This window comes from Panthera leo, chromosome E2 (genome assembly GCF_018350215.1).
Source record: "Panthera leo isolate Ple1 chromosome E2, P.leo_Ple1_pat1.1, whole genome shotgun sequence".
Taxonomy (NCBI): domain Eukaryota; kingdom Metazoa; phylum Chordata; class Mammalia; order Carnivora; family Felidae; genus Panthera; species Panthera leo.
In genome coordinates this window covers 12,439,339-12,463,912 of record NC_056693.1, presented here as the reverse complement: position 1 = coordinate 12,463,912, position 24,574 = coordinate 12,439,339, and the positions used below count along the sequence as shown (strand labels likewise).

The 24,574-nt window shown below is 37.9% G+C and overlaps 1 protein-coding gene across 2 annotated transcripts; it reads right to left on the bottom strand.

Annotated features, from left to right (window-relative positions):
- Nucleotides 1-723: 723 nt before the first annotated feature.
- On the bottom strand, nt 724-23,744 carry ZNF404 (zinc finger protein 404). 2 transcript variants are annotated; one of them, XM_042918810.1, is made up of 5 exons: nt 23,414-23,744; nt 22,448-22,530; nt 12,086-12,161; nt 9,169-9,295; nt 724-2,823 (listed from the first exon to the last, which is right to left on the bottom strand). In XM_042918810.1, exons 3-5 carry the CDS (start codon nt 12,092-12,094, stop codon nt 1,301-1,303), a joined length of 1,659 nt encoding a protein of 552 aa, XP_042774744.1. In that variant the 5' UTR covers nt 12,095-12,161; nt 22,448-22,530; nt 23,414-23,744; the 3' UTR covers nt 724-1,300. The 2 variants fall into 2 exon arrangements, with proteins under 2 accessions (XP_042774744.1, XP_042774746.1); XM_042918812.1 differs by lacking the exon at nt 12,086-12,161.
- Between the last annotated feature and the right edge of the window lie 830 nt (nt 23,745-24,574).

Below are 24,574 nucleotides of genomic sequence, written 5' to 3'. Positions count from 1 at the left end.
TGCAAAGAAAAAATGTACCAGTACAACGGAGAGAAATGGTGATCAATACATGAACCAAGAGACCAAACATAGTTTCACTGGTATGCCAACTGATACTGTATAATATTAAGTACACTATTACCTATGAAGTTGTCTTGTAAAAAATGTGTAATCTGAAACCTAATCAAGCCTCTAGACATAACCTTCAGTTCAAAATAAATACAAAGGAAAGAGGAAAAGTTAAGCCCACCTTGAGAAAAAGGACACATATGGAATTAACAACATTATGTAGGTTACTTCTTCTGAGTCTTCAAAAAAGGTAAGGAGGTGGAGAGTAAATTCTTGACCAATTCTTATCAGACTCAATAAGCCAGTCATATAACATATATGAGCTTAGTTTGGTTTTTGACTTTTTAAAAATCCAGCACTTTTAGAAGATGTTCATTAAACAATCAGAGAAATTTGCAAATGGGCTGAATATTGTAAAACAATATAGGGTTATTGTTAATGTCTTTTTAGGTAACAGTGGGTTAATGGTCATCTAGAAGATTATCCTTAATTCTAAGAATTGTATGTTGACTTTTTAGAGGTGAAGTGATATCTAAAACATTCACTGAAAAACACAGCAAAATGATATATGTAAAATACATTCAATATGCAATAAGAATGATATATGGTATTTGTGCATCTGTATATATACATGTTCATACATAGAGAAATATTAGATATTGAATTTAGGTGGAGGGCAAAAAAACATCATTGTAACACTGCTGTACCTTTTATGTAAGTTTGGAAACTTTCAAAAACTTGAGGAAAACTTTTCCAAGTCAACGTATGTCTTTGGCTACCAAATTATTAGTTTTTAATTTATTTCAATTGTAGGGAATGTGGATTGTATGTTATCTGTATTACAGAATTTATTGTAAGAAAAGTTTCTGCAAACTACTTTCTAATTTTTCAACAGCTAAATTCTCAATATTCAATAAAGGCACAGGGTTTCTTCTTATTAACCTTCAAGGGGTTGAGCTTTGAATAAAAAAGGGTCTTGTTTAATATAGTCTATGGGATTTTGTCCAGAATGAATTATCTGAAAAAAATATGCTTATAGAGCCCTCCTTCCACATGAATTTATATACAGTAATACTAGTGATTATCATTTAAAAACCACAATACTTAGTAAACAAACACTATGTGCCAGATGCCTTTCTAAGCATTTATATTTTTATGTTAAATAACTTAATCTTTACCATAACATCATTAGGTGGTGGAATAGTGATAATGGTAAAGGATGTGCCATGGCTAAAAGGCTTTCTGACTCTCACTACATCAAGAGTTTCTCACCACTATGAAATCTTTGATGTTGGGTAAGTTGATAGCATTGAGTAAAGGCCTTTCCACAGTCCTTACATTTGTGTGGTTTCACACCAGTATGAATTCTCTGATGCTGAGTCAGACGATCAGTACGATTAAAGGCCTTACCACATTCTTTACACTCATAGGGTTTTTCACCAGTATGAATTCTCTTATGTTGAGAAAGACCTGAGATAGAACGAAAGGCCTTTTTACATTCTTTACATACATATGGTTTCAAACCAGTATGAACTGTCTGATGATAAATCAGTTGAGAATTAAGTCTAAAGGTTTTTCCACATTCCTTACATTCGTATGGTTTCTCCCCTGCATGAATTGACTGATGTGTTTTAAGGTCTCCAACACGACTGAAGGCTTTCCCACATTGTTTACATTCATGTGGTTTCAAATTAGTATGAATTATCTGATGTTGAATAAGGTATGAATGAAGCTTAAATGTCTTCCCACATTCTTTGCATTCATGTGGCTTCTCACCAGTATGAATTCTTTGATGTTGTGTAAGTTGAGAGCCTCTACAGAAGGCCTTCCCACATTCCTTACAATCATAGAGCTTCTCACTACTATGAATTCTCTTATGTTTAAGAAGGCTTGAGCCCCTACTAAAGGCCTTTCCACAGTCCTTACATTCATGAGGCTTCTCGCCAGTATGACTTCTCTGATGTTCAATAAGTAGATAGCTGCGAACAAAGGCCTTTCCGCATTGTTTACATTTATATGGTTTCTCACCAGAATGAATTTTCTTATGTTGATAAAGACTTGAGCGATGACCAAAAGCCTTCCCACATTCCTTGCATATATAGGGTTTCACACCATGATGCATTTTCTGATGTAGGCACATATGTCGGTACAATCTAAAAGTTTCCCCACATTCATTACATTCATAGGGTTTCAAACCAATATGAATTTTCTGATGTTCAGTAACATGAGAATAACGTCTAAAAGACTTCCCACATTGCTTACATTCATAAGGTTTTACACCAGTATGAATTATCTGATGTTGAATAAGCTGTGAATAAAACCTAAAGGCCTTCTCACATCCATTACATCCATAGGGTTTCAAATCAGTGTGCATTTTTTTATGTCTAATAAAATGCTGGAGAACTATAAAGGCCTTTCCACATTCTTTACATTCATATGGTCTCACACCCTTATGGTCTCTCAAATGTTCAGTAAAGTGTGATTTTTTTCTAAAGCCCCTCCTACATTCCTTACATTCATAGGATTTCTCTCTAGAGTGAATTCTCTGATGTAGAGGAAGAGATATATGTTTTATAAATGTCATTTGACTAAAACATCCCATGTTGGGTCCCTGTTCTCTCCCAAATTCAATTCTGCACTGTGGGTCATTTCTGAAAATAAACCTCATTAGGTTGAAGGTTTTACTTCTTTTCATTGTCTCCCGATGGTATGAATTTACTTCATAACTGCTTTTTTCTGAAGATAACTTGTTGGTCTCAGTTGTAAAATCAAAGTCTGAAAGAAAATGAGAAAATAAATGCTATTTTCCTGTACTGGGGGTGAGGAGGGGCCTTCTAGAGTAAAAATAGGGATAAATTGAGAAGTATACTCACTGGAAGTAAAAGGGTTATAAAATCCTAAAATCGTGTCATTAAATTTTTAAGAGGCAAGAAGGCCTCAGGAAATTGTAAAAGTTCATACGAGAACTTTAAGGTTTGTGAGAAGACAAAGAGAAAAAGTCAGTAGTTCTCATATTTAGTGTGGGTCAAAATTACAGAGAGAGCTTTTTATATATAGTGCCTTTTAGAGATCCACTGAGACTGAATCAGATTCTGTAGGAGTAGGTTCTGGTTATCTACACTTCTAACATTATCTATCAGAGGCTCTATGTAATTTTTTCGGTGGGTTGTCTTTATCTCAGCATGAAACCTAAATACACAATCATGAATAAGAAGGATGTCTTATTTACACAAATTCATTTCAAGCCCTTGGCATCTTCGTTCCCCATATACTATCCCAACGCATCTCTTCAGCTACTAAGATGTCCCATGACCTTTCCCATTCCCTGGGGCTCCACCTTTCAGAAATCCTCTCACCTCACCCCTTTAAATTACTATCTTCAGGTGTTGCAGGTTAGAAATCACTTCTTCAGAAAGGCTGCCTCCGCTAACTCTAAGTAAATTCATATCCTTTATCCTGTACTCCAACACCTAACTTTTTGTCTTCAAAATACTTTTCTCTATTACATACTTATTTTCTCATTTGTTTTACTACTTAGTTTCTTACTCTAAAACTCAAAAATTCTTGCAACTATTACTGCAAAACAAGTCCTTACTTGTAGAATAAAGTACTGAATTTTAAAAAATAACTTGGATGAAAATAAAGGTAAATAAGGATGAAAATCAAGGTCACTGGGGAAGACAGCCAAGCAAAATAACCATTTAGTTTCTGAAAATGATGCAACAGTTATCAACTATCTCTCGCTGATCCTAATCTCTCATGCCTTATTATAGTAAAGCATGCTTTCCTCTATCATTTACCTTACAGGTGAGAAAAATGTACATCCAAACTAGCTTAGTCAAAAATATAAATGGAAAGAGGTGATACCTGATCGTTCTCCACCTGCTTATCCCCTTAAATTGACGTACATTGTTCCATCCTTCCTGTGCCGAGTCATGATTGTTTTTCTGCTTTATCTCAATCAAGATAATCAGATGGTGTATTAGCTTCGTCAGTAGAACTTTAACATTGTTTATCCATCCTACTGATGCTAACTGTGTTTTGTTTCTCTAATGACTTTCCCAAATCCTCCCTTCCATTCCTTTATAGGCAAGGCAAATTGTCCTTGAATTTCACAGAAATGCATTTCAGGAATTGCAACAGTTAATATTATTTTTAAATGCTTATGAACATCTGAGAAATTAAACTTGAGGATGTCGGGGAAAAATAAAGTAACTAAATACCATGGGAACAGACCCTGGGAAACCAAATGCCTGGGACTCTGCAACAAAGAATACGTTGAATGTAGGCTAAAAATGGGCTGTCTGGATGGTGGAGCAGCCTGAAAGACTCTCATGTGCTAAATGGGTCGAGTATGAGGTGAAGACAAGTGGGATTCTTCTATGAATGAAGTACGATATGTTCACAAAGTTGAAGTAAAGCAAACAATATTCTCTGAATCGATGAAAAATGAGTAGCAATCTCAAAAAGCCAAAGCCCTTTCTCTGGATAAATAAAAACCAACAACTACTGTTAGAGAATGATAACATACAAACTGAAACCACAGAACATCTTGAAAAGAATGATAGTAAAAATACAACACATCAGAATCTATGGCCTTCAACTGTATTGCTGCAAACACATGGACCAAAAGGCGTACATCTAATGAAAAATTAAAGAATTAAGATGAATAAATTAAATATGAAATCCAAAATTAGGAAAAGACAAAAATTAGAAAAAGAATGATAAAATATATTGAAGGAAAGCAGAAAAGGAAAATCAATAAAAACAAATTTTAAATAAAACTGTACAATTAACACATACGAACAAACCACTAGCCTACCTATTCAAGGAACAAAAGATAGGAGGACAATCCAAACGCAATGACAACAGGCAGTCAGTCATCAATAAAGAAATAGAGAATGTTTAAGAAATCCTTAAAGACAACTATGCAAATACATTTGCGATGTACATGATGACGTTTTTTTCTGAAAATATTATTTATAAAAACTGACCCCAGTGAGATTTACTGACTTGGTCCTAACAAATAGAATATGAAAAGGAAACAAAAACAATAACTTTTCAGTGAAGAAAACTGACAGACACCACTTTATACAAGTTTTTAAGGTTAACAGCACACTGATAAATCATATCGATATCATGTACTCCCGTTATACAATGAGAAGGGTACTTCTCTGGTATTCTTCCCCCAAATCCATAATCTCAGTTTGATCATAAGAAAACAAACAGCCCAAAATTTGGAGGCACTCTACTAAATACCTGACCAAACTGTATCTTCAAAAGTATCAAGGTCAAGAAAGAGAAGGAAAAACTGAGAAACTGTCACATTTGGAGGAAACTAAGGACACGTGATGACTAAAAGTAATGTGGTATCCTGGATTGGATCCTGAAACAGAAAAAAAGACATTAGTGCAAAAACTGGTGAAATCTACATAAAATATTTAGTTTATAGTAATTGTAAAATGTTAATTTGGTAGTTTTCACAAATGTACCATGGTTATGTAAGATGTTCTCATCATTATGGGAATGGTATACTAGAACTCTTTGTACCACATTTATAACTCTTCTGTGAATCTAAAATTATTTCAAAATAAAACGTAAGACAATAACAGAAATAGACCCCAGAAGAGATGGAAAATCTAAACAAACCAATTTCCATAGAAGAAATAATTTTAAAAATGTGTATTTATGCCCACAAAAAGGTGATTACAATTAGCTTCCCTGTTGGCCAGGTTTCAGTCTCTGTAAACTATTTCCCACTAATGTGAACTAGGGTGCCTTGGAGAAATAGCTAATTCCTGGTCCAGGGCAGGGAAGATATAAGGTGAGTCTAAAACCTCTTGTATTAAAGTGCAAAGAAGCTCTCAAAGACAGAGTGAATAATTTGTGATTTTGGTCATGTAACATTAAGAGGGATCAAATTTACCCTCCTACCTTAAATAACTAGAAAACCCAACAAAACAGATGAAACAATATCTTTCAAATATTGGAAAACAGCACCAGACAGAAATCTCCTGAGAGAAGGGAAACAAATGAAGTGTGCCCCACAAGTACCACATCTGACTGCCTAAAGAGAATTTCCAGAACAAAGCACAAGGAGGGGAAACTAAAACAGTGCAGCTATATCCCTGAGTTGAGAAGACAGAGTAGAGAATGAAGGGAAAGAAAGAGATGCAGAATTTGCAAGCTGGAGTACTAGAAAGGAGGAAGAGAAATCTCTAGAGATCTGCAGAGGAATCTCCTTGAAGCTGGATGAGTATGAATCTGGACATCTGTGAGGAAACAAATAACAAAGAATGTACTACCAGATAGAAGTAGGCAGAACATCCCCTGGAAGTCAGAAAGGGCCTGGGAAATTCCTGTTTCCACCAACCAGAATGGAAAGACCCCATAACACATGAGGCCTCAAACAGAGTCCACAGAAGGATATGGCCTCAGTGGGGTGGGGGTGAGGGTGGGGCAAGTTATCCCTAGACTGAAAGCTGTTCTGGACCCACCCTAACAAAACTTAAAAGCAAACCACAAAAGGATCAACAGATTCCAAATTACATAACTGTATCCCAGACCAAAGCCCAAAAATGTGTAAAAGAATATTAGAAATCCAGCATCCCAACACAGTCAACTTCACAATGTCTGGCATCTAATAAAAACTGATCAGGCATGCAAATAGCAGGAAAATGTGACCCTTACTAGGAGAAAAATGAATCAAAAGAAACAGACCAAGGAATGATGCAGATAATATAATTAGTAGGCAAGGATACTGGAAAAAGCTATTGTAAGTATATCCCATGTTTTAAAAAGATGGCTACTCTTCTCATCTTTTAATGTTCTTTTTTTTTTGTTTCAAGTTTTTATTTAAATGCTAGCTAGTCAACATACAGTGAAATATTACAGGAACAGAAAGTGATGCATCAGTTACCTACAACACCCAGTGCTTATCACAGCCAGTGCCCTCCTTAATACCCATCACCCATTGAGCCCATTCCCCACCTCCCTCCTCCCCTCAACCCTGTTTGTTCTCTGTCGTTAAGAGTCTATTTTATGGTTTGTCCCTCTCTCCATAGTTTATTCTTTGTTAGACTCAACATGCAAAAGCATTTATGGGGAATATTTTCCCAAAATTCTTACATGTTCAAACTGTTGCACCTATACTTTAATGACAGATGATTTAGGCCTGAATCTTCTAATTTTGGGGGAGACTCTTGATGACTGATTCAGTTCCTTTAGTGCTTATGAGACTTTTCAGGTTTTTTTCTTGAGTGGAAATTTTTGTAGATTAAATTTTTCTAATCATTTATTTCATTTGATTTTTCGTTTCTTTTTGGCAGGATGATTTTCAAAATACTGTATTTCACGGCTTCAAGGTTTGTAATGAGGTGGCTTTTTTCCTTACACAGATTTTTTTTTCTGGATTCATGTTGAGAGAGAAGCAAATTGATTTGACTTGCTCTTTTGTGTTTGGCTTTCATTTCATTACTTTCTACTTTCTTTTACTATTTCCTTTCTTCTACTTTCTTTAAGTCTGTCATGCTCTTCTTTTCCTGGCATGCCAAGCGGATGATTCACTTATTAATTCTCAACAATTCTTCTGGAATCAAAAAAATCCATTCAGAGGGGCACTTGGGTGACTCAGTCGGTTGAACGTCTGACTCTCGATTTTGGTTCAGGTCATGATCTCACAGCCGTGAGATTGAACCCTGCATCAGGCTCTATGATTGGGATTCTCTCTCTCTGCTCCTCCCCTGCTCCCTCTCTCTCTCATATAAATAAACATTAAAAAGAATTTTTTTTTTAAAGATCGTTTGGGAGAAGCAGCTTAAAATCGAAACAGATAAGCAATAAGAGCCATGAAGAAGTGATGATTTGGTCCTGAGGATCCACTACTCTTCCCCTGTAGAAACTCATTGATTCCAAGTGCAGCTAGCAGTAAAGTGATAAAAAAGAGGTAGCTGACCATTACCCCAACTGAAAACTAGCACTGACCCAGCTCATTCCCTGATTGTATTATAGTGATCAGCCTGCCATCCTATCAATTAATAGAGGAAAATGTAAATACTCTGGTGGAAGATCCCATCATATGGAAACTGTTCCGTTCTTGTGAACACGATGTCCAGCATACGATCACAATTCCAGGTGACTTAAAGAGGAATTACCAGATGACGAATAATGAGAGAAAAAAAGAAAGAGAATCATACCCAAGGATGGTACAAAAAATGAAGGCCTTCAAGAATTCCATAATAACTTTGATTAAAATGTTTCAGAAAACAGATGAGAAAACAGTAATGAAAAGAAAGTAAATAAAAGGATGAAGAATTTCAACAGATAATTAGATGCCATAAAAGACCACCAAATTGAATTTCTAGAACTGAAAAAGACCACATCTGATATGAAAAATCCATCTTTAAGAGCAGACTCATCATAGCAGAATATGGGATAAATGAGCTGAAATACACGTCAACAGAAAATAATAGAGAGAAAGGGAAATGAATACATGATACAACTGTGCGACACACTCAAAATATCTAACATCACCATAACTGGCATCCCAGGAGAAATAACGGTCAAGCATTTTCCAAAAACTGAACAAAGCCTTTCACTTCTCAGTAGAATCTATAAAAGCACTGCAAACCAACTTTTCTCCTGCTGTAAATGCAAAAATAATACGAAGCAGATAATACTCTTGATTCATTCTACACTGTAGAAATTATCATGGTTCTTTTGTAGCAAAGAGAAAACCAGGACCCTATGTTATTTGTTCTCCATGTAGGTGGACCAGCAACTAAAGTGGAATATTTGTAGATATTCTGGACATACACCTAATATGAAATTTGTTTCCTTTGCATTGGTTATGCAGGAAAAAGTCCAATAATTCAAACCTTTATTGATTTAGAAAAAGAAGGAATTGTAGGATGGGGCGGAGGGAGGTAAATGAAAGACAGAAAAGATTCAGCTGCTGAAGAGAGATGCCCATTTCCACCTAACAAAGGTCAAACTAGGCCTTGGAGAATATGAATATGGAGACATTTATCTGGTTTCTCGCTATAGAACATAAAATACACAGTGGAGAAAGCAGCTATTTCAGACAGCAGATTCTACATCACTTCAGGCAGATGTCCTTACCCAGTGAGACCAAGTTAGTATAATTCTCCAACATCACATCTCTGTACAAATCCCTCTGATCAGAATTTAGGCATTCCCACTCCTCCTGAGAAAAGTCTATGGCAACATCACTGAATGTCAATGGCACCTGAAATGACAAACCCACGTATTATTTGTAACAGTAAAGAAAAAATGTTCAAGATGGAATGACTGAATTGCAGTAAGAGGGCAATACAGAAAAACAAGTAAGCTGAGTTACAAGGTCATGACACGATCAGACGAAGATAAATAAATTAGCTTCTGAAGTAGAGTGCCAACACAGTCTTGAAGAATCCTGTTGGAGTGCAACAAATTTCTTTAAAAATAGAGGAAAACTTTAAATGTACAAAAATGAATTAAGTAACCAAGACTTTCCCAATTAAACGAAACAGTATATATAAGCACATTACCTACTATGTACCTAAATCAGACACTATTAGTAAATGCACGTTCTGACATTTTTTCTCCTCGGTGTATATGTAAGGAGCATTGTTCACTTTCTTCCCCAAAATGAATTAAAAAATCTATCCCAGCAAAAATGGAGTAACAGGGATTGGATTTACCTTCCCATGTGAAATAACCAAAAACATGGACAAAATGTATGAGACAATAGTTTTCAAAACAGAAAATATTAGGTAGTGATCCTTGAGAGATAAGTAACAAATGAAGTGAACTCTATGATTGCCCTAGCTTACTGCTAGGAGACAGTATTCTACATAATTATTAGAATGGCTAAAATTTAATAGACTGTGGTAGGTGTTGCCAGGGATGTGGAAAGAAATGGAACTCTCAAATACTGATGGTGGGAATGTAAAATGGTACAATCACTTTGAAAAACGGCTTATTTCTTTTAAAAAAATTGTTTTAATGTTTACTTATTTTTGAGAGAGAGACAGCGCAAGTGGGGGAGGGACATAGAGAGAGGGAGACACAGAATCTGAAGCAGTCAGCACAGAGCCTGATGCGGGGCTCGAACTCATGGACTGCGAGATCATGACCTGAGTCGAAGTCAGACACTTAACTGACTGAGCCACCCAGGTGTCCCAGTTTATTTCTTAAAAAGTTAAACATCCACGTTACCCAGTCATTCCACTCCTGGTGTTCACCCAAGATAAATGAAAGCATATGTCCACACAAAGATTTTGGCATGAAGCATTTTGGCATAGCAGCTTTACTTGTAGTAGTCAAAAAGTGGAAAGAACTTAGGGGCACCTGTGTGGCTCAGTCGGTTAAGCCTCCGACTTCAGCTCAGGTCACGATCTCACGGTTTGTGGGTTCAGGCCCCGCATCGGGCTCTGGGCTGACAGCTCAGAGCCTGGAGACTGCTTTGGATTCTGTGTCTCCCACTCTCTCTGCTCCTCCCCTGCTCACGCTCTGTCTCTCTCTCTCAAAAGTAAAATAAAATAAAATAAAAATTTGTTTTTAAGTGGAAAGAACTCAAATATCCATCAACAGAAGAATGGATGGAAAATTTTGGTATATCCTGAGACGAGAATACTAATCAGTAATTAAATGGAATATACTACTGGAATGGAATATATACTGGAATAAGATATGCAACAATATGGATGAATCTCAACATAAATATGCTGAATGAAATAAGCTAATGAAAGAGCACATGATGTAGGATTACATTTATACAAAATTCTAGAAAAATGCAAACTAACCTATAGTGACAGAAAGGAAGACAGCAGTTGCCTGGACGCAAAGCGCAAGGTTGGGAGCAGGTAAGGAGGGGGCGATTGTAAAGGGACATGAGAAAAATTTTTATTATCTTGATAATGGTAAGAGTTTCACAGGTATATACATAGGTCAAAACTCATTAAATTCCACACTTTAGATATGAGCAATTTATTGTAAATCAAATTTCAATAAAGCTACTCTAAAGAGACAAAATACACTCAATTATATGTCAGTTATACTTCAAAAAGCTGATAAAGTTTCTATCTTCGGAAATAGTTTCTATAAAATTAAGTAATTTTATCAAGATGTAATATATGTCAGGTTGTGTATCATAAGCATCTCCTTTATTTTCACAAGTTAAAGTTTTCATTTAGTCCCTCTTAAAGACATCAGATACAATTTTTCTTAAAGTCTTAAGGTGTTATTAATGTTATTAAAATAATATTAAATGTAAAGTATTATGCTATTATGATATTTAGGGTGGACCCAAATCCTAAGCTCTTCCCCACTGTTCAGTATCGTCTAGGACATGTAGTTCTAGATGATCTTCCTTTCTACAATCCCTTACTGAATTCCTGTTCCTGAGTTAGAACACACTAATATAGGATGATCAGACCAACACTGATTGACTCAAGACCAGCTATTTATCTTCCAATACAAAATGGACCTTACTACCTTATTCAGTTCTCAGTGATTCCTTAGCCAGGGCCCTGATGTCTGTCTGTCTGTCTGTCTGTCTCTCGGCACCAATACCATTTCTACCCAAACTGAAAAGCTTTTCAAAGCTGAGGTTTCATCTCACACCTGACCCTGAGAACATTCATCACCCAATTCTCCCTTACCTCCCTGGAAAACTATGGAGAAAGTGTACCCTCCTGTGATCAAATAGGACCATCACTTCTATCTCACGAAACCACAAACCTGATAAGGGAAGCTCAAATACTTCCTTCCAGGTACTTTACTCTTTCACTCCTTTAACAATGCTCTCGAGAGAAGACTGAACGCATAGAAGATAAATGAATTATTTGATGAATAACTGAAAATCAGTTCTAAAAAAACAAGGAGCAAATGAGGAGGAACATCATCCTTCTCTGTAAGGGGAGAAACCATGAAATAGGGTCAGAGATACAACCTTCCTAGATAGGGGGCTTGGGGATAAAGAATGAAAGTTTTATATGAGCTAAAAATCACAGTATTTCGGGATAGAGACACCTACCTGGGCCATGGTTTTCAAACCACCTGTCTTCCTCAGGTTTCCTCTATTAGGGAAGCTGAGTTCAGAGAAGCCAGAGCTGAGAGAGGAAAAAGAGGCCTTGAGACCTTGTGTATCTCGGAACTCCAAAAATTATTTAAGGTAGGAGAAACCTTTCTTTTTTCTTCTTTATTTCTGCTTCCCACTGTTCTCTCCCACTCTCCACCCTCCCAAACACATTAACGCACATCAGGGGATATGAGAAGTCCAGAGAAACCCAAGCCCTTCCCCATACCTACAGATACAAGCCACACAAGAGTGGATACAGAACAGGGGCAGGGGCACTCTTGCACCAAAGCTCGATCCAGGCACCCACGGTGACTTATTTTTCATTCTTACCAAGCCAACTGAACCCTGCCTGGGTTGTTCAGTGATACCGAATAGATCCTCCCCCATCCAGGCCTATGTTCCAGGGTAAAGACCAAGTCATACAACACAAACTGCAACAACCTTTATCCTTCATGGACCTGGACATAAAATCTTTTGCACCAAAGACAGAAAACAGTAGAGACAAACCTGGAAACCTTGACCACCGTAAAACTGCCTGCCCATGTGAAGTCTTTCCCCTAAGCCAAAACTTTGACTTCTAAGATCCTCTGGGTTAACCAACCTGGATTTCCCTATCAGGATCTACTTTGCTGGCACGAGTCCTTGCCTGTGCCCGCAGCTCCCAACCCACCCAGTACCCACAAGAGAGGAGTGAATTCCTGCTTACTGAAACCACACAGCAACATACAGATGTTTGCAACCTTACGTGATAGGTAGTGTATACACATTAACATTTAATTAAAGACTTTTCCCTATATCATGAACAATAAGTAGAAGTGATATGTTTTGAATTTAATTTCTATAATTATAGGGCCAACTTTTTCCCCCAACTATTGCCTTTGAGACCCAGATTTTTTGTTCCCTTGTGTGAAACCTAAGAATAGGTAATTAAAACTTCACCTATCAAAAGACTTACTAAAGAGATGTTTTTTAAGCAATAAGGTACTAACATTTACAGGTATTCAATTGTTGGATTTCAAAGGTTGATGATGTACCACATACAGTAAGGTTGTGGGGAAAAGAACATTTTTTTTTTAATTAGAGAGAGAGAGAGAGAGCGAGAGAGAGAGAGAGAACGTGCAAGCACAGGAGAGGAGCAGAGGAAGAGAGAGAGAATCCCAAGCAGGGATTCTCTGTTCAGTGAGGAGCCTGATATAGCACTCAATCCCATGACAGTGGGATCATAACCTGAGCCGAAATCAAGAGTCAGATGCTCAATAGCCACCCAGGTGCCCCAAGAACATTCTTATGGTGTCCTGTGGACTTCTGAAAACATAGTGCAGTTGAGACATGTAAGTAGAATTTTCCATAAGAATTTAGCCATGAAAGACCATTTCTGAGTTTCCATCCAAAGGAAATAACTGTAAAATTTGCCTAGAGATGTATAAAGGAATATTATAGATACTAGTTAAAATTAAAAGAAAAAACTGGAGAGAAATCTAAAAGTACTAAATCTAAAGGTACTTAGATAGATGGTCAATTAAATAAATTATAGTGCGTTCATGCAATGGAAAGTGAAGCAGACTTTGAAAATGACTGTACAGACCATTGGTTCTCAACAGGGGAACATTTAGCAATGTCTGAAGACATATTTGGTTGTCAAAATATGGAAAGGGCTGCTATTGTTTCTAGTGAGTAGAGAACCAGAGGTGCTGTGAAACATCCTGTAATGTACAGGAAAGCCCCCTCCTCCCCACAACAAAGAATTATCTAGCTGAAAATATCAACAGCATTAAGACTGAGAAACCCTTGGGGCACCTGGATGGCTTAGTCGGTTAAGTGTCTGACTTAGGCTCAGGTCATGATCTTGTGGTCCGTGAGTTCAAGCCCTGCATCGGGCTCTGTGCTGACAGCTCAGAGCCTGGAGCCTGTTTTAGATTCTGTGTCTCCCTCTCTCTCTGCCCCTCCCCTGCTCATGCTCTGTCCCCCTCTGTCTCAAAAATAAATAAACAGTAAAAAAAAAATTTTAATGAGAAACCCTTAAGTAAACTCATTAAAGGAAGATAACCTAATCCAGAATCTGTATATTATCCACAATGCCAGCATACAATAAAAATTATTAAACATGCAAAGAAACAGGAGAAGGCTACTGATAATCAACAGAAAAAAATCTCAGTATAAACAGATCCAGAGATTATCTACATAGTGAAGCTAATAGACAAGGACTTAAAAACATATTAAGATGCTCAAAAAAATAAAGAAAAATATGGGCAAAATGGGATGCAAAATGGGTTCAACTGGTAGATCACATGACTACTGATATCAGGGTTGTGAATTCAAGCTCCATATTGAGTGTAGAGCTTACTTAAAAAAAGTGGGGGAGGGGGGTTCACCTGGCTGGCTCAGTCAGACTGCAAAATGAAGCATATCAATAGAGATTTAGAATCTTAAGAGATTCACACGAACATTTTATAAGAATAGAATACTGAAAATTAAGAATGTATTGAATTGTCAATGTAAAGTCAAATTAACAATAATCTTACGCAGAGAGAAAAAAGGAAAGAACAGAGCAGAACGTAAGAGAAATACAAGAGATAGTCAAGACATGAGATTGAACACCTAAAAAACTAAGACAGGAAATTTACTTGAAGAAGCAATGGACAAAAACATCACAAATCTCGTGAAATGCTTTGATGTATGAATCAAAAAACTCATCAAACCTAACCAGATAAAATGCGCAAATCCATACCTAGGCACAGCATGGCCAAACAACTGAAAAACAAAGTTTAAAAACATATCTTAATAGTATGTTGTTACAGGATATCAGTTATAAGAACACAACAAGAGAAAGAGTTCATTTCTCAACAGAAATTATAGTAGCCTAAGAATGGAATCAGATCTTTAAAGTGTTGAAAGAAAAATATGACAACTGTGAATTTTATACCCGAAGAAAATACTGTTCAGAAATGAAAGTGAGGGGCGCCTAGGTGGATCAGTCAATTAAGCATCTAACTCTTGATTCTGGCTCAGATCATGATCTCATGGTTCGTGGGATGGAGCCCTGCATGGGGCTCTGCGCTCACAGCGTGGAGCCTGCTTGGGATTTTTCTCTCTCCCTCTCTTCTGCCCCTTCCCCCTTGCTTGTTCTCTCTCTCTCAAAATAAATAGATAAACAGTTAAAAAAGAAATGAAAGTGAAAGAAAGAACTTTTCTAACAAAAGCTTGCAGAATTTCTTATTAACAGACCCACAATACAAGAAATACTAAAGGACAGCAATCGGGCTAAAGGCAAGTAATCCCGGATGGAAGTGGGGATGTACAAAAAGTTAGGACAGTATATATATGAATAATATGACTAAACAGATGGACCGTTTTAAAGCAACAAAAATAATAACACTTGTGGGGCTTGTGATGAAGAAGAAATGACAGTAACACCATAAATGGAGTTAAACTTAAAATGGTCTCACATTATTTGGTATGTAGTAAAAGCCCTAATCTAAAGGAGACTATATTAAAGATGCAGTCAAAAATAGCTCAGTTAAAGAATTATAGAATTACACAAAGAATTAAAGAATTATACAAAGATGTACAACCAGAAAAACCTAACAGAGAGATAAAATGAAATAATAAAAAATACTTGATTAATTGAAAATAAGACAGGAAATGAGAATGAATAGGACAAACAAAATATATCCCAAGATTACAGACTTAAATCAAACTCTATCAGTAATTACAGTGAAATATAAATGTACTAAACATTGCATTTAAAAGCTAAGATTGTCAGATTAGATTGAAAAGAACAACAGGATCAATTATGCTGCTTATAAGAGATACATTTGAAACATAAAGACACAGACATATTAAAGATAAAAGAGTGGAAAAATGTATTAGACATTAATTAGAAGAATGCTGATGTTAGTATATTAATAACAGATACAATGGGCTTCAATGCAAGCAGCATTATAAGTGACATGTTGTACAATTCAACAAGAACAAAATGGGAGTCTTACATTTCTTATGTACCTAATAACACAGCTTTAAAATATATAAAGCGAGGGGCGCCTGGGTGGCTCAGTCGGTAAGTGTTCAACTCTTCGTTTCAGCTCAGGTCATGATCTCACAGTTTGTGAGTTCGAGCCCCACATTGGGCTCTGTGCTGACAGTGCAGAGCCTGCCTGTGGTTCTCTCTCTCCCTCTCTCTCTGCCCCTCCCTTGCTCGCTCACTCTCTCAAAATAAATAAATAAACTTAAAAGATTAAAATAAATAAAATATGTATAGGAAAGCCAACAGAATTAAAGGATAGTTTAAGATTTTAATACCCTTTCAAAAGTTTGAGATTTTAATACCCTCCATTGGTAACCAATGACAGGAAGAGAAAAAAAATAAACAAGGCCGTAAAACTTTGAACAGGAGTAATCAAATTGACCTAATTGAACATTGTACTCCCAAACTATAGACTATATACACATTCTTTTCAAATGCTCACAGTGTATTTATCAGAATATTCTGGGCCATAAAACAAGCATCTATAAATTTCAAATGATTAATATCAAAAAAGAATGCATATATTCTGAAGCCTCTGGAATTAACTTAGAACTTAAAAACAGGTATTTCTCAAATGTTTCCAAATATAAAAAGTTCACTTCTAAATAAATACAGGTCAAAAAACAAATCATAATGGAAACCAGACCTGAATGACCCTGAGAGTATGATATAACACAACTTGTCAGATGCAACCAAACCAATACTTACAAAGATATTTTTTACCTTAAAAATATTTTTTTTAATGTTTATTTATTTTTAAGAGAGAGAGAGAGAGAGAGAGAGACAGAGCGTGAATGGGGGAGGGGCAGGGAGAGGGAGACACAGAATCCAAAGCAGGCTCCAGGCTCTGGGTTGTCAGCATAGAGCCTGATGCGAGGTTTCGAACCCACGAACCATGAGATCGTGACCTAAGTGAGCTGAGGTCAGACATTTAACTGACTGAGCCACCCAGACGCCCAACATTTTTTACCTATAGTTTTTTTTTTTAATAAATGCTGCAGATAAATGCCACTCATTGTTTAATCTCCATCATAGTTGTTAGATGTACTACAGATATGTTGACAAAGCAAGTAAATTAGTAGTGAAATTACGATGGAAACCCTGTGTCAAATTATGTCAATGCTAATAAATCTGGAATTTATTTTCTCCCAGTGGACAGCGTGAGCATTTGTAATAATTGTCCACTTAGCTTATTCCTTCTTTACACTCTTTGACCCCCTTCAGCTAAACATAAATGTATGTATTATCAAAGTATAAAGGTTAAAAATCAATGATCTACCTTTGGAAGCTAGAAAAAGAAAAGCAAATTTAGAAACCAGTGACATAAAAAACCCACATATACAACAGAGAAAAATGAATAAAGCCAAAAACTATTTCATTGAAGAGATAATATTGATAAGCCTCTAGCTATACTGGTCTAGAATATAAATGCCAATATCAGGAATATGAAAGGAGGTATCACTACATATATTATAGACATTAAATTGATGACAGAATTTCATGAACAACTTTATGCCAATAAACTTGAAAATGTAGATGACATTTTAAAATTCCTTGAAATAAATTTAACTGAACTGATATAGGAAATGGAAATTCTGAATATTGTTGTATTTACTAAAGAAAGAAAATCTTTGGGGCACCTGGCTGGCTCAGTCAGTCAAGCGTCCGACTTTGGCTCAGGTCATGATCTCACTGGGTTCATGAGTTTGAGCCCCGTGTTGGGCTCTGTACTGACAGCTCAGAGCCTGGAGCCTGCTTCGGATTCTGTGTCTCCCTCTCTCTCTGTCCCTCCCCAGAGAGAGTATCTCTCTCTCTCTCTCTCTCTCAGAAATAAACAAACATTAAAAAAAAAAAGAAATAAAACCTTTATTAAGGAACTTCCCATAAAATGTCAGGCCCAGAGGCTTCAGTGGCAAATTCTCCCAAACACTGAAGGAATTAAAAATACTAGTAAAACTCAGTATCTTCTAGAAAACAGAAAAAAAATGGACCATATCATGAGGCATAACTGTAGTATCAAAACCTGACAGGGATATTAATCGCAAGAAATGAAAATTACAGCATATCTCTCTCATGAACATAGATGGAAGCATATTAAACCAAATATTAGGAAGCATAGTAAACCAAATAGTACCAGTGATAATAGATGATGATAAGGATTTAATGTAGAAATACAAAGGTCACTTAATTTTCAAAAAATCAATGTAACCTTCCAAACTTAAAAAATAAAGGAGGAAGCCATTCATACATTTTGTCAGATGGAGAATCTTTGATAATATTCAACCACAGTTCACGATAAAAAGTCTCGGCAAACTAGAAAAAGAAGGGAACTTCTTTAATTTGATAAAGGGAATCTACAGAATAAAACTACAGCTACCATTATAGGAGAGGTGAAATATGGGTCGCTGGCCTTCTGAGTTCAGAAACAAGGTAAGGTTGTCCATTCTTACCAGTTCCATTAAATTTTATACTGTAAGACCTATCCAGTACCGTAAAGAAAAAAAAAAGTGAAATGAAAGGTAAGATTGGGAAAAAAAAGTAAAGCCATCTTTATTTGCAGATAACATGATTTTGAACACTGAAAAAAAAATTCAGTTCTACAAACTGTTAGGATAAATGAATTCATTAGCAAGATCGTTGAATAAAAGGTCAAAGTATAAAACAATTAATTGTATTAAAGCAAAGTTACTGGAAAATGAAATTTCAAAATCCCAACAGTTTATGAAAAACACTAAAAAATACAACACTTTGGAAAAACCTAACAAAAGAGGTACAAGACTTTTAGACTGAAAACAACAAAACATTGAGACATTAACAATTAAACAAATGGACACATATTCTATGTTCAAGAATTGCAAGACTCAATTTTAACTTTTAATTCTCTCTAAATTGATCTAATGATTCAATGCAACTCCAACAATATCAGCAGGATATTTTTTTAAAGAAAATTAACAGCCAATTTGACAAGTTATATTAAAAAAAAAAAAGACAGAAAATGAACAAACTTGTTCTACATTTATATGGAAATGCAAAGAACCCAGAATAGTCCAGGCAATTCTGAAGAACAAAGTTGTCAAAACCACATTACTAGATATCAAGACATGACAGAAAGCTACTGTAATTAAAACAGTGATAGTGACACAGGATTGACAAACAGACCAATAGAACAGATTCCAGACAGAGACTTGCACATATATAGTCACATTTTTCAAAAAAGTCTGATTGCAATATAAGTCAGAAAGGATAGTCTTTTTCAACAAATGGTGCCTGAGCAATTGAGTGTCTGTGTGCAAAAAAATGATTTTGACCCTGATTCTACTACATAGAGATATAAATTCAAGATGGATCATACGCCTAAGTTTGAAAACTGAAACAATAACCCTTCTGGAAGAATAGGAAAATATCTTCAAGATTATGGATGTGCAAAATTTCCCCCGTTTTTAGTTTAATTTCTATTTTTACTTATTTTAGACTTAGCGAAAAGTTCCAATAGTACAGAGTGTTCTTTTTACCCCTCACCCCAATGTTAACGTCTTACATAGGACAGTAATCAAAACCGGGAGACTAACAGTGGGACAATACTAGAAATGGCACATCTTATTCAAATATCACCAGTTTTTCACACTATTGTCCTTTTCTTTTCCAGGATCCTATACGTGATCCCACATTGCATTTAGCTACTATTTGTCCTTAGTCTCTTCAAATCTCCATGGTCTCCTCACGGTAATAGTTTTCAACTGCTGCCATAACAAACCACCACAAGTTTAGCTTACAACAACACATATTTGTCATCTCACAATTTCTGTGGACCCAGAGTTTGCACACAGTTTAGCAGGATGCTCTCCTTAGGCTGATCTCATAAATTGCAAACAAGGTGTTGGCTGGGCTGTGTTCTCATTCAGAGGTTCACCTGGGGAAGAACCCACTTCAGAGTTCATTCGGATTGTTGGCCGAATTCATTTCTTTGCAGCTATACGACTGAGGGCCCCAGCTTTTTGCTGGCTGTCACCTGGTGGACACCCTCAGGTCCTAGAGGCCACCTGCAGTTTCTGGCAATATGGGCTTCTCCCGCATGGCCGCTTACTACATCAAGCCCTCAAGGAGAGTCTAGCTCTAGTCTGCTATAACGGAGTCTTCCACGACACGATATAACCACAACAGTGACATACCATGACTTTGACCATAATGTAACTTTATCACAGGAGTGACATCCCCTCACATTTGCCATTTTCTCTTGGTTGAAAGCAAGTCAGACGCTCAGCTTGTACTCCCGGGGTGGGGATTATGCAATGGCACAGACACCAGCAGGCAGGAATCGAGCGGTCACCATGGAGTCTGTCTACCGCACTTATCTTCATGACCTTGCCATCTTGGGGGGGATACCAGTCATTTTGTCAAATGTCCCCCCACTTGGTTTTTCTAATATTTTCATGATTGGAGTGAGGTCACGTATTTTTGGCAGTACCACAATGATGTTGTGTCCTTCTCTTCGCACCATGAGAAAGGGCCCATGATGCCAATGCCTTATTACTGGTGAGGTTAACCTTGAACACTTGATTAGACTGCTTTCTGCTGGGTTTCCCCACTGTAAAGTTACTATCTTTCCCTTTGTAGTCAATAGGCAGCGTGGGGAATATTTTGACACTACAAATCCTTTCTCTCCTCAAATTTTCACCCACTAGTTTCAGCATCTATCAGTTGATTGTGTCTGAAACAACTATTTCTCTGGTGTTTGCCTAATTGCCATTTTCTATCTCCCTCTTCCCTTCTACACTCAACACCTGGAATTCTACCATAAGGAAGAGCTGTCCCTTCTTTCCCAGGAAAAGATGTTTTAAACAGAACAAAGATGTTGGGGTGCCTGGGTGGCTCAGTCGGTTAAGCGTCCGACTTCGGCTCAGGTCACGATCTCGCGGTCCGTGAGTTCCAGCCCTGCGTCGGGCTCTGTGCTGACTGCTCAGAGCCTGGAGCCTGTTTCAGATTCTGTGTCTCCCTCTCTCTCTCTGACCCTCCCCCGTTCATGCTCTGGCTCTGTCTCAAAAATAAGTAAATGTTAAAAAAAAAAAAATTAAAAAAAAAAAAAAACAGAACAAAGATGCAATAACCGTAAAGAAAAAGACTGGTTAAAATTAAGAACTTCTCTTCGTTATAAGATATCATTAATAAAGTGAGTAAGAAGCTCTAGGCTAATGAAAGATATTCTTTCTTTTTCTGTCTCTGTACACACACACACACACACACAGGCATGCATATGCTTACATACACACACAAAGGACTTGTATTCAATATGTATATAATTCCTACAAATCAACAGGAAAATGGCAAAAAAACAGACCAAAAAATGGACAAAAGATTTGAATACTTAATAAGAGTATATCAAAATGGACAGTATCATATGAAAAGATATTACATAACCACTTATCAGAAAATGCTAATTAAAATCACAATGAGATACTACTGTGCATCTATCAGAATGGACTAAAATGAAAACGATTAACAATATCAAGTGATGGCCAGTTTGAAAAGTAACTATACTTTGCAGTGGAGAGTAAATGAAGTCAATCACTTCCGCCCATAAGCACATACCCAGGAAAACCGAGAACAGATGTCCACATGAAGCCTTGTACAAGAGTGTTCATAGAAGGTTTACTCCTAACAGTCAAATGCGGAGAACGACCCATTGTCACAAGAAAGAATAAACAAAGTGTGGTATGGTGACACAAGGGAGTTGGCATAATGTGATCATATTGTGACAGGGCTGCTAGAGACAGAATGGTGTCTCTTCCTGTGAACTCCTAAAGCAGATCACCTGAATTTCTCCTAGTGGCCTCTCACATAGTCTATCTTATTCCTACTTTGATTTCATTTCCTTACTGGATGACAAGTAATTTGAGGATAGCAACTATATCTTTTTGTCATTGTATTCCAACGAGTACAAGCATATGGATATATTGCAAATATCTGGTATCTGACTCAAATTTCAAAACTAGAAATTTATCCTTAGGGAATGACTGTAAAAGGACATAAAGATCTATGCATAATGATGTTCACTATAGACTAATTTAGTTGGTGATCAAAAATTAGAAACATAATAGCTAACGGTAGGCAACAGATTAAATTATGGGGAGAAGGGCTGGGGGGTCCTGAGAAGGATGATTCACCTGTATGACCTCACACACAATTCACAGATAATGTCACTGGTAGGCAGGACATTTCAGAAGAAGGAAAAGAAAGGGTCTCATAACTTTACAATTAAAGTGCATTTTACGAATAATGAGGCTATACAAACTCACCTGAACTTTTAACTTTTAGATGTGTAACAAAAATTCTTTTTGTTCTCAGGATCTTTTTTTTTTTTTTTAAGAGACTGGCAGCCCTGGGAAAAGAGAAAGCAATCATGAGACATCAGGATTTTCTTGGATAGCACAGTAACTTCTAACACCAGTCCCCCCCACACAACCAGACTGGGAGTAGAAAGGCCACTAGAGCAGTGTTGACCTTCCCAGTATGAGAGAGGCCAGGATCACTGACGTCTCGGGTGGAATCTATCTCCAATTCACAGCATGTTCCTGGGGCCGGAGTTCTGGAAACGCTGTGGTTAGGAAACATGTAGGTGACCTCTAGGAGCTTCCAGGGGGGATCCTACTCCTACTCCTGGGGCCTCATCAGGTCTTCCCAAAAGCCTGCCTTGGGGCCACATCGAGCTTCCAAAAAAAAAAAAAAAAAAAAAAAAAATCTCATCTCAGGATCAAGTCTGTGTGACCTTGCTATAATTCTCCATTCTTCCATTCTAAGGCCCCGAATCTGGCTTCCCTCGTTTATCTGCGGCCGTCCCCAAGTGGCTGTGAGGACACAGAGCGGAGGATCCGCGGAGCCTAGAGCCGCGCGTTCCAATGACAACCCACACGGCCACACAACCGTCGGTCACCCATAAGCCATGAAGTTAAATAAGCACAAATCAAGTATCTGTCACTAGCATACAAACGCAGACGACGTCACGGAGACACGCTGTCACAACACACACACACACACACACACACACACACACACACACACGCACGCACGCATGCATCTCGGGGGCACACAAATCTCTGCTGCTCGCGCAGACACAGGCCTGAGACTCCTGGCTCTACACGCCCTGTCATCTCCCGGATTGTTCTCTTCTGGAGTGCCCCTCATCCCCTCCGCGGGTTGCGTCCCGCTCTGATCAGACTGCGGAAGCCTCTGCTGATTTTTATCTTTGGATAGGTCTTACTCACCACGTAGGGACCACAGCTGCTTGGACACCGGAAAAGGACTCAGGGGTCGAGGGGGAATGCGAGCCCGGTGGCTTCTGGGAAATGCAGTCCAGCGGGAGCAGCCCAGGCAGCAGGGAGCGGGCGGTGCCGGCGCCTGTGCTCAGAGTGCGCAGGCGCAGGCGTGCGCCTGCGCGCGGCGGAAGAGAAGCGGACCTGTGGAGGGCGGTGATCTCAGGTGGTCCCGCGTGGGTGGAGAAGGCGAGTGGGATGTAAGTCCAGGCTGTAGGACGCGACTCCGGGGCCTCGACCCTGCAGGCGGGAAGTGGAGGTAGCAGGCTCCTGGGTACCGTAGTTCCCTAGGTGCGAGCTCTGTGAGGGGGCCTGGACTTTCGTCCTTCGCGCCCGAAGGGTGGCACCTGCGCCTGCAGTAGAGCCAGGACCACCGCGGGTGTTAAGTATGCGTTTGTTTTAAAGAAACAATGCCTCGGTGTGTGTAGGTGTGTTTGGGTTTTCATTCTCCGTGACACTGGGGAACCCACTGTGCGTCTGTACTGTGTGTGTGTGTGTGTGTGTGTGTGTGTGTGTGTGTGCGCGCGCGCGCTTGTGTTTCTGTGTGTGATTCAGACCTTGTTACTTTGGATGCGAAAGTGGTTTGTTTTTCAGATTTTAAGGCTGTATAAAATTTATTAAGCCCTGTTCTTCCTTACGCCTACATCTCCGTCCCAAAATTCCTCGTGCCCAGTAAGTTGCCTTTCTATTAACGTCGAGTCTGACTGACTTCTGTCCAAGAGGTGTCCTAGCAGGGCCAACTCATCCATGAGGCAAGGTGGCAAAATGCCTAGGGCCCACAATACTTTTGGAGGCCCACAAAAAAAAAAAAAAAAATTCTTTTAAAATCAGAATTAAAAATGAACGTTTAGGTCAAAGCGGCCCTATTTCTTTCCATTTTTAAATACAATACTAAATACTTAAGTATGCATCTTCTATAGGGTATAGCTCCTATAGTGGCTGTACCTGTCCGTTGTGAGTTGGGTTCTCTCAGACTCACTAAGTCATAACATTGTAGATGAAAATGGTACATCTGGAATCAAGTATGATCAGGACCAGAGTGCACAAGCAAGCTACCTCAGTATGTAACCCTCTCCCTCAGCTCATGTGTGTACATGGCTTCCTGGGGGATCA

Coding starts and splice junctions, on each gene's coding strand:
- ZNF404 (XM_042918810.1), bottom strand. Junction 2,824..9,168: donor TACTAACTTGGTCTCACTGG/GTAAGGACATCT, acceptor ATTTTCTTTCAG/ACTTTGATTTTACAACTGAG.